Below are 10,825 nucleotides of genomic sequence, written 5' to 3' on the forward strand. Positions count from 1 at the left end.
TATGTTTTCAGCCCCTACAGACACAAGTATTCCTCACATGGCACTTACGGCGCATCACTATAGTATATCACAACCCATTTAAAATGGTTATTCTTTTATTGTGGCCTTTTCAGATGAACAACATTCCACTTCAACACTTAAACAGCCTCTATTCCACAAAAGTTGTTTGGCTCCCACAGATCTTCTAAAGCTGTGGTCCCCAGCCCGGGGGTCAGAACACCTGCAAGCGGCCGTGAGAGAAATCTGAGCGGTAGCAAAATAATAAACAGGATAAGAAACCCCCCCCCCCAAAAAAAAAAAAATCTGCTGAACAAAATTGTAGTGCTTTTCAGCCACACAAGCAGCGAAGCCATATGGAGGGTATTGGATGGACTGCCATGAAATTTGGTACAGATATCCACGTTCCCCAGAGGATCAGGGGACCTCCTCCCCCCCCCATAAGTAAACAGCATGCTAACACGCGAGGATCAGACGGGAGTCATGCATGCGGAAGTCCAAGCTGTGGCTCACTGCTCCATGTTTAGTCTGGCTTCTGTGACCCTCACACTTAATGCTAGTGAATGACGTCATTCTGAGAGCTTAAAGGTGACGGCGGTTAGTCATCACAGAAGACTAAATGACATACTATCACATTCAGGGAGGCAATGCAGGAAATACACGTTTTGTATATTTAAAGAAACAGGAGTATCTGTATCATGTATCTGTGAGTGACAGATGGGCAAATGTCATTGGTAACGTCATTAAAACGTCAGACACATCACTAACTAACTTTACACCTACATGGAACCAGATTCAGTTCCTGGTGCTAATGAAGAGCATCTCCAACACACAAACCCAAGTCAGACTTCCATTTTCAATAATACATTTTATTCCATTAAAGATTTTTTTTTTTTCTAATTGTACACTGGAATGTTAAGATTCCCCTTCAGTAATTTAGTTAAAAATGCTCAATCTAGTCATTTTCAACCCCACATCCACACAACCATCGCTAAATTGAAATTTGGGGAGTACAAATGAAAAAAAAAACAGAAAAAAAAAAAACAAAAACATGAAAGACAAATGTTATATTTTGAGTTATGGTGATGTACTATGAGAATGTAAGTAAAGGATGACTGGTGGTGAATGAGGACGGGTATTTACTGCGAGGGCTCCAGTGGTCTCTCTGCTTACCTTGGATGGGAGGGGAGGGGGGGTCGATATCAGTCTCTGATCCCTGCTCTCTGTGTGTGTGTGTGTGTCTGTGTGTATTTCCACTATCAAACCAACACACTTCCACTCCCACCTCAGCTCTAAAAACGCCTTTTGGGATGTTAGATTAGGGGCTTGGATGTTGTTTCTGGTCCGCATTCAAAGTACTTGTTCACTCTGAGATATCGGAGGGCTGATCATTGGACTTAAATGGACCAGAGTGAAACATGGCGTCTCTTTTTGACGAAGTGAGGAGTGGTTGCAATGGTGTTACAAAACAAACTGGAAAAAAAAAAAAAAAAAAGATCATAAGAAAAGCCAACAGATGCAATAGTCAAATGTGTTTTCCGGTAGGTAACTTTGCCCTGCAGCTGAGAATTCCTTACAAAGTCCTGCTCTTCACGGTCAAATTTCAATATCCAGATTAGTAGTAAACAAAGTATACAGCAAACAGTAAAAAACACCCAAGTGAAAAATAAAAAGGACACATCGCGGCAATTTTGCTGATGATAGCCGCAGACGGAACAGACGATATACTGAGCACAGAGCCATATTCTGCTTTTCAGCGCAGAGCCGACGTGTTACCTCTCTCCAAAAACTGAAAAGTCAGTGTCAAAAAAAAAAAAAAACAGACCTCAATCATCTGAAGTGAGATATCAAGAGCAAATCACAATAGTTTAACGATTAAAGAGTGACAGGCTTATAATGATTGAGACAGCTACAATTCTGCAGTTATTATGGATAAGAACATCTGAAAAGAAAGAAAGCAAGAGCCCCGTTCATGAAGGCCTTTATCGATGAACCATTGCAATGCGAGTGAAGAAGAAAGGTTGTGGAGGATGCAGGATTCTCGGGGGGGGATGCTAAACTACCAGCGCTCACTCTAGTGGAGACTGATACAGTGGCCTCGTGTCCCTGTTCTCCCTCTCTACCTCCCGTCAGGGTTTAACTGATGAGACTGACGAGGAGACGGCCGCCGGCCTCTCCTGCACGCCCCGCAGTCATCCTCTACTTAGTCTGAAGTCCTCGTTACAGTTCTGCTTGGCGAACACAACAGCATCAGTGTAGTTTTCTTTTTGTGTGTGTGTGTGTTTTTTTTTCCTGTTCAATTAACTCTATATATAGATGATCCTCTCTCATACAAACATATAAATACACCACCGCTGCTCTGCTCCACCACAGGAAGAGGCTTTGCCAGAGGGCTGACGTAGTCCTGTCGATGTACACGGTCTCTGAAATAGTATACAGGGTGGGCAGGCAAGAAATCTTCAATCTTTCTCTGTAGCATAGATTTGGACTTTTTTTGTTGGTGATTTTTTTGATTTTGACGTTTTCTTTGAATATTTTTCTTTTACAGGATTTCATATTTGTCGACAACGAAGGAGGTTTCTGAAGAGAATCTAACGGAGCCGTCTCCGTCTACGTGGGTCACTTTGGTAACCTGGGAAAAAAAGAAAAAAAAAAAGAAACACACAAAAGGACCAGCATTACCAGCATGTATGTAGTTTATCACCAGGAAGGTTACTGAGCACACTCAGGAGTGAGTCCAACTTTACTTTTATCCACACATCTACACTATATACTGTTTTCTATCCAGAACATTTCTACAGCCCACCTGATACTGCATTTTTGAGGCCAATACTGATGTCGATATTAGGGAGTCACTATCAGCCGATAGGGAGTTTATAAACATAAACTATCTTGATATAGATCCCTATGTTTGGCATCTTGATGAGATAAATGACTGAAGCAATTAATTTGTATTGAATATTACCATTTATATAGGCAGAAAATTCATCGGCAACTATTTTGATAGTTATATTGGACAAAATGAAGCACAGACGGACGGGACAAACACAACCAGCAGGAAACCGTCATTTTTAACTGACAGCTGCAACCATGATGTTCAGTTTTTATTGTAATCAGAAATATGTAAATTCAATTATATATTTATTACTGAGCTCATAGTTAAAGGTGGTGTTGTACTGGACTATTGAGCAGTGTTTCTAATTTTATGTCCTCCCTGTTTAAATACATGAGAAACACCTCTCAATATAATGTAGTCCAGTACAACACATCATTTATTTTTGTGACGTAAACTCAGTGGATCCAGTGGTTCATGAAGACAGCGGTAAAAAAGGTTCCAACCACACACAGAGACCTATGACAGGTCTTTCAGTAACCCACCTGGATGTCGCAGTAGTTGCGCTTGGACACAAAGGACAAGCTGATGGGAAAGAAGTCATTGGGCTGTCCGGCGATGCTGAACTCCAGGCTGCCAGTCTTGTTGTTGGCGTCGATGACCGGTAGGCACCACTCCAGAACGTTTCGCCTGCTGTCGTGTTTGTACTCTCCATCCAGATCACCGATCACAGGAGCTCCCACGCCAGACCTGCAGAGGAGCGGGAGCACACACACTTGATGTCAATACAAGTCACAGAGGTTTGATGATTTTGAATGGGCATGCAAGCCAATAGATTAAAAACACACTTCTATGAGGATCTTAGTTAGAAGAAAAAAAGGCACAGCTTTCTTAAACTGTATAAAACAAGTTTCAATAGATTCACCTTCACCAAGAATTGTATTTTGTAATCATGTGCACCTAATTTCAGCCACACCTTCACAGCTGAGAGCTTCCCATCACAGGTTTAGACCATAGACTGTATAAAAGAAGTGAGATTGGCATTTTGGCCGTCTCCATCTTGGCTCTTTGGAACCAGAAGCGACCATATTTGGAGCAGAGGGTGGAGCTGAGGACCTGAGGACACTATGCTCGCCTACCTATACCAGCAACCTGGCTGCACCTGGCTCCTGGATATGCTGTGTGAAGTAGCTGCTAACAAAGTTAGCCGACTAATTAGAATGTCTTTTAGTACAACGGAACGCCTCTATCCTGATTGACAGGTTGCCATGGTAGAGACCTGTCAATCACAAGGTAGACCCGCTCTACAGCATACCCTGCTTTATCGTCTATTTCACTCTAAATGGGACCAAAATGTACAAAGTGAACATCCTGCTGTATTGAAGAAGACTTGAAACTAGCTTTTGAGACCATAAACTCACCAGGAATATGTTTCCTGATATAATAAATCAAGTGACAAGTAGGGTCATTTTCTCATAGACTTCTATACAAGCAGACTTCTTTTTGCAACCAGTGAAGTCGCCCCCTGCTGACCATTAGAAAGAATGCAGGTTTAAGGCACTTCTACACTGGCATCACTGTTCAGACCTAGAGGCTGGTGCTTGGTTGAGCCTGACAAGGAGGTTTGTTGATACAGTGTAAGAGTGGCTTCAAATTAAAATGACAATATTAACCAGTGTTTTTTTCCAAAAGAATACAGCTGGTAGAAAAACATTTTTTTCACTATTATGTTGTGTTGCTCTCAGGTCTGAGGACAGTATGTATCAACACACTTTTAAAAGCACCAACAACCCACAACACAAACTCATTCAGAGCTTATACATTTTAGCAGATGTACTTACGGTACAGGGATGCTGATGACCACGTCGTTGAGCTCGAGGCTCTCCTCCTGCAGCTCGTATTCAATGTTAACATCACAGCCACTCCCACTCTCTGAAGGCCAGCAGTTTACTGCGAAAGGAACAAGACAGTCATTTTATCAGTCACTGTACAAAAGCTGTCAGATGTCGTCAATGAATAAATGTATACCCCAGGAGCATCACATCACACTGGTTTTACTCCACGAGTCCCCAGATAAAGCACATGTATTGGCACTTACTGGTTAGAGGTATGAGGGCCTCATCTGTGGTCTGTAGTCTCCACTTCAGCACACCAACATCGTTGTTGAGAGGGAAGGACTTCTCTGGGTTCTTCAGACCAATCACTGATTCAGCCGTGAACAACTTCTTGTCCACATTGGGATGTGTCTGAGAAGAGAAGACAGAAACACAAATAATTATCATCATCATCATTAAGTCATTATTCACCTGTTGAGCTCAGAGAAGTTGTGTGTTGATGCATGAATGCATTCCAGTTTGGGTCATTTTACATACCGATAATGGAACGGCAACAGTTGTTTTACTAACTCTATTGAATGTATGTGTGTGAGAAAGAGCTTGCCACTTTGAATACTTCTCCTCCATCTTGTCATTTATTTTTCATGCATTTAGACACTTTTAGGGGTGGGATATAATATATAACTCAAAGTGCTGTTTGTCATGTTGAGTCAAGTTTGTGTGTTCTACTGTAACAAAAAGAAATACATCTTTCAAAGTTCTTAAGCTTGGACAGATTTTAGTGACATTTCTCTTGTCGCCCTTCATTTAGACAAGGACTGTAAAGCACGTTATCTCATTGAAAATTCTGTCATGATACAAATGTATGGAGAATTGCTGAATACTGAATTTATTGCTCAGCCTTACTTCCAAAATCCAAAACTTGCAGATTTAAAAGCATGACAGGTGATATCCAACATTGTAGCATCCTCATCCTCTAATAAAAAACATTATTTACATAATCTATAAGCAGCAAATGTTTATGTGGTAGACCTACTTGCAGCTGCAACCCTTTGTTGTCATTATTGTTGATAATGAGGCGGATGCGTCCGTTCTTGTCGTCTGTGACTCGGAGCGTCACCATGCCCAACACCTCCATGTTCTGCAGGCCGCCGTCACGGCCGCTCGTCAGCGAGATCTTCTCCTCCACACGCAGATGTACACTGGAGAGGAAACACGTCCAAACAGGCTTTAAGTAAACTAAAAGTGTGTAGTGGAAATTGGGGTTAGACCAGTATGAGATGTCAAAGATATGTTCACACTGAAGAGCTGACAGTTTTGAGCCAATACTCATTACATTTGACCACAAAGAAAATGGCCTAAAAAAACAGCATCAAGGCTATTAAAGGAAACAAAACCTGTCAACTCAAAACAAGAGAGACAAATATCTTGTTCTCCATGTTCTGTTAGAAATGAAACATGAACACTTCTCAGTTCATTCAATTTAAAACTGCTTCATGAAAAGCTTGAGTTCGAGTATGACTAAAAGCAGCTACTGTTGCATTCAAGTTCCTTTTCAAGGAATGTGGTGCAGAAATGTATCAAATTAGTAAAAGGTCAATGTATTGAATCTAAAGGGGAAAAAAAAGGAAATAACAGAAAGTCATAACACTACAAAAACAAAAATAGGTAGGATGAAGTGCACATTACCAATGTGTTTTCTACAACACACCTCAGTATTATTTACTACTTAAGTCTGCAAGAACCACACGTCAATATTTTTTGCACTCCTACTTGGCCAACTGTGGTCACTAAAAACCATTTTAAAAAAACCCTGAAAAACTAACAATTCCAGAGGAATAAACAATATTTAATCACATAGACTGTGATGTGTCTGTACCTCTCCACGTTGACTGGTGGTGGTAGAACTTTAGATACATCTGAGCCCCTCTTTCCTGAGGTGGGCATGATGGTTTCGCCCTCGGACTTGAGCTTGTCAACAAAGTTGTCCACCTCTTTCCCTTTGGCGCCCAGTTTCAGAGCCTTACTGGGTCCACTTGGTCTGGAAAGAAAAAAATCAAAAGCACCATCTTAGCACAGTGCTCTTCAACCATTAAAAAGACACTCCCAATCAAAACTACAATGATTGGCCACCAAAGTTCCTGTGCACCATAATGAAACCAAGACAATAGCAAAAAGTGATGTTCAAATCCAAAAGCAGTTCACACGTGTTTCTTGGGAGTTGTACCTGACTGGAGCCGGTGTGATCTTGGGCTTCTCAGGCTCGACGATGGTGTCTGTGATGATGGACCCCGAGGAGACGCTGGTCATGCCGCCACTGCCGAAGCCGCCGAAAGCTGGCACCTTCTTTCCGGAGCGCTCAGCGTCCCTCCTAGCCTGCTGCAGTTCCTTGGCCTTCCTCCGCATCTCTGCCTTGGCCTCTCTTTCCTGGGTCTGTGGATTAACAAAACAACATTTAAAGATTCTAAATGCCACGACAGCAACACACAGAGAAAAGAAGCCTTTTCTCTAGTATTTTAATTGCTGCAAACTAGTGCACTGTTAGGAAATAGTTTTCAACACAACTGATACGATGTTGATAGGATGAAAAACATCTGTCAAAGACAGCAAATTCTGCATATCTGGAGATTTATGTAAATGTGTAAAATACAGTTGTCTCATGTACCATGTGACACCATGCACACTTTGTATAAGATGTAACACAGTACATTGCTGCAATGACCTGATTTCCCCATAGGGATCAATATATTTAATAGATCCATTTATTTTATCCAATAAACCAGACAGACACAGCAGTGTGATCTCACCTCTCTGACAGCACGGAAAACCTTCTCCTCGTGGGAGTCCATCTCTGTGAAGGTGCGGATCTGAGCCAGGTTGACGTTCTCTCTGTAGCCGAGCGCAACAATCTCATCGAAGGCAAAGATCAGGTCAAAGCAGTGCTCCGATATTTCGCTCTCCTCCAGCACGCGACAGTATTCTGGGATCTGGAACGGCAGGGAAGAAAATATCAGGCAGCTGAACCAGAGCAGACATGTTAACATTTGGTGCACCCTGCAGTGAGTAAGATGTGAACTTTTAGAAAAGTGACAGAAAAATGATTTCTATATGACAGGACAGTCGGGTCTAAAAGCTTGACTGATTTAAATAAAACATAAAAACTCTACTATTAAGCATTGGTTCTTTTTGCTGAACTTTATAAACACTGCTTGTTTTCTGATCATTTTTGTGACACAAAGGCACCTTTCACCTATTTCTGACAAGCCTTGTGCTTGTTACTTTAAACAAGTCAAAGACACACCAGTTGCTGTACGGTATTAATAGCAGAGCTTGAAGTTTGAAGCTCTGTGTATTAATACAGATGTCAGGCTCTTGCCAATTGCTCCTTTGATCAACCAGTCATCAGATACATTAAATAACATAAAGGTAATGTATTTTTTAAACCAATCACAATCGTCTTGGGCGGCGCTAAGCTCAGGATGCAGCGGCGGTGCCCTTGCAAAGCGGTAACACGCGGATAGCGGAAGGGGAGGAGAATTCCAACTGAAAGGCAGACTTATACCCACAGCCTACTTTCTGTGAGTCAGACTAATATCTAATACACAAAGGGAAATTAAATAAATTACAATAGTTTAAAAAAGCCAAAGTAGTGTCAGATTACTTGAACAGCAAAAACATTTACCAGAAATTAAAAGGAACAAGGCAGTGCAGCGTGGTTTTCTGTTCAATAAATAAATTCAGTTTACCAACAGATTTACTTGAGTGATCTACTTTAAATCAGAAAATCAATCACATTTACATTAAGTGAGCTAAACACTAAAGGCTTTACAGGTTGTGGTCATACTGGAACCTAGACATATAACGAAGTGTTAGCTTTTCTCATCAAATTTTCTGCTTACTCCCCCAATAATATTCTCCAAATTAAACACACCTTCACTTTCAGTCATGAAATATAATAGTGAGACCCAGTGTTGAACACTGCTTTGCCTCAAACTTGCACATATTTTGTTTTCATCTTTAGTTTTATTGTGTCTGCATCATGCTCCTGCTACATTTGAAATTAAGGGAAAAAAACTGAATTGCTCATAAATGGTTGTACCTATAAATGCATACTGGATTATTACAGAATAATCCATTCTGTTCATTTTAAGCTTAAAATGCATATACTGTTGGATATCCACAATCCAAGTCCAACATAGACATGCCAATAGGCACTGCACTGAGATACTGGAGGCTGCAACAGTGCATGTTATAAGGGTAAATAACAAGAGCCTGCTGACAGGTTTCAGTGACTGCATGTAATGGATGTGTGAAAAAGTATACATCCATTACATGCAGACATTATAGTACCAGTATGAGCCTACAGACAGGGAATCATCAAAGCAATTGCCATTTCTTCACGCTGCCATGTGACAACGTTAACTTCACATCACACTGATGACAGACATGAATACATTTCAGCTCTGTGCTCCCTTACCACACGGGAGAAGAGTCTGAGTGTCTCCAGGTCCTCCAGGATGTTGCTGTTCTTGGTGGTGATGAGGACCATGTAGAGTTTCTCCAGCGGCTGGTACACATAGCGAACACTGTCTGTTTCCACAAAGGTGTGCTGCTTGCCCGTGTTCATCAGTTTAGGGAATGCAGCCAGGAGACCCTCAATGCGTGTCCGGGTCATTTCCACAAACTGCCGCGATACAATGGCCTTTCCGGCCTTGGTGCACACCGCCGCTGCCAACAGCACCTGCAGGGGAAGAGAAAACATGACCGTTGTAGTGCCTTCAGACCTTCAGTATAACACATTATACATTATATATATGTTTGTTTGAGCATGCAAATGTTATCAAAAGGCAAAAGTAAGTTATGTGGATAAAGGAACTTAATGGGGCAAATTAGGTTTAATGTTCCCCCTTTTACTTCAACTAGTGGTAATCAGAATCCCCACTAATGCTTGCATCCTGGGAGAGCACACCTTGCCAAGTTAAACATCAGCAAATTTAATATTGTCTTAGACAAAATTGTGTGGCAAAGTCGGCATACACATGAGCCAGTTCAACTTATATTATTGGTTCACACTGCTCAGGGCCACCCACAATGTCGAGTCTTGGTGAATAAAGACTGTAGGAGTAGCTGGCAACTACCTGTGCAACCTGACATTTTATTCAAATAATTGCTGCCGCAGAGATTACATATATGCCGAATTTGACAATGGTGAGAAGCGACTCAGAAGACGTTAGGTAGCGTTTACGATGTGTGTGTATGTCTGTCAAAAAGCAAAACCGACATTGAATCACCAAACATCTTAATGGTGCTTGGTGAGGCACACTGGAGACAACGGCAACTAACGTGGACAAGTAGGATACGTTTCAATAACAGTAAATTAACTTACATAAAATTGTACGTGTTGCTTAATATAAGTAAGCTTCATATAAATACACTGTGGTAAAGGAATGACGGAACTACATTCATTCCACGTTGACAATGGCTGAAGTTGAAAATGAGAGCCTCCGACTGCGATGGGTCTGAACTTGAAATGGACAAAGCAACAACTATGGTTAACATTGACAGTCCAGAATACATGTTGCAGCAGCTGGCTAACCACAAAAATAACACCGACATGTAGCGTTATGTGGGAAAGGTTGGTTTAAAGACGGTATCCTGTGTTGCCTGGCTGGGGAGAATATGACAGCAGGTTAACGTTAGCTCGGATCCGGCTAGTGACAGAAGCTAACCCAAGCGCTAGCTAGTAAAGCTAGTTAACGTCAGCAATGTCTGCACACTCAGTGCCGCCTACCCACCTGAAATTTGAGTCTGTGTAATAAAACGACGATTCGTTTACTTAATATTAGCAACTAAATATACGGTTAGCGCTGTCAGCCCAGTGAAAAGCAACGTTTGGTTTTCTTCTTATTTCGCTCTTGGGGAAGCTAGCTAACCGATACCTAGCTTCAGCTAGTTGCCAGGTTAGCCAATGTTATGATAATTGCTAGGCCCGATAAAAGCCAGGGAAATATCTTGATTTTAGACGGTCACTCACCATTTTGGTCTCTCTCTGTGGTACGACGATCTACCGTCTCTCGTGTTTCTTGCTTTGGTGATTTCTCGTCACTCGGGAATAGCAAGGTGCGAATATTCCGCTGACTTCAAGTTGTGTGATTGTTAG

The 10,825-nt window shown here is 41.6% G+C and overlaps 1 protein-coding gene across 2 annotated transcripts; it reads right to left on the minus strand.

The window, feature by feature from the left end:
• Nucleotides 1-851: 851 nt before the first annotated feature.
• Nucleotides 852-10,825, minus strand: LOC139284981 (coatomer subunit delta). Of its 2 annotated transcripts, none has more exons than XM_070905390.1 (10): nt 10,700-10,825; nt 9,146-9,406; nt 7,473-7,652; nt 6,893-7,098; nt 6,545-6,706; nt 5,702-5,867; nt 4,929-5,076; nt 4,672-4,780; nt 3,376-3,580; nt 852-2,629 (listed from the first exon to the last, which is right to left on the minus strand). In XM_070905390.1, the coding sequence occupies exons 1-10, from the start codon at nt 10,700-10,702 to the stop codon at nt 2,540-2,542; spliced, it is 1,530 nt and encodes a 509-aa protein (XP_070761491.1). In that variant the 5' UTR covers nt 10,703-10,825; the 3' UTR covers nt 852-2,539. The 2 variants fall into 2 exon arrangements, with proteins under 2 accessions (XP_070761491.1, XP_070761490.1); XM_070905389.1 differs by having other exon boundaries at nt 9,143-9,406.

This window comes from Enoplosus armatus, chromosome 5 (genome assembly GCF_043641665.1).
Source record: "Enoplosus armatus isolate fEnoArm2 chromosome 5, fEnoArm2.hap1, whole genome shotgun sequence".
NCBI classification, from domain to species: domain Eukaryota; kingdom Metazoa; phylum Chordata; class Actinopteri; order Centrarchiformes; family Enoplosidae; genus Enoplosus; species Enoplosus armatus.

What these genes read in the sequence shown, in the direction of transcription:
- LOC139284981 (XM_070905389.1), bottom strand. An exon ending in CCACCAGTCAACGTGGAGAG is followed by an intron (nt 5,868 to 6,544) that starts GTACAGACACAT and finishes TTTCCTCTCCAG; the next exon opens with TGTACATCTGCGTGTGGAGG. An exon ending in GCAACTACTGCGACATCCAG is followed by an intron (nt 2,630 to 3,375) that starts GTGGGTTACTGA and finishes TTTTTTTCCCAG; the next exon opens with GTTACCAAAGTGACCCACGT.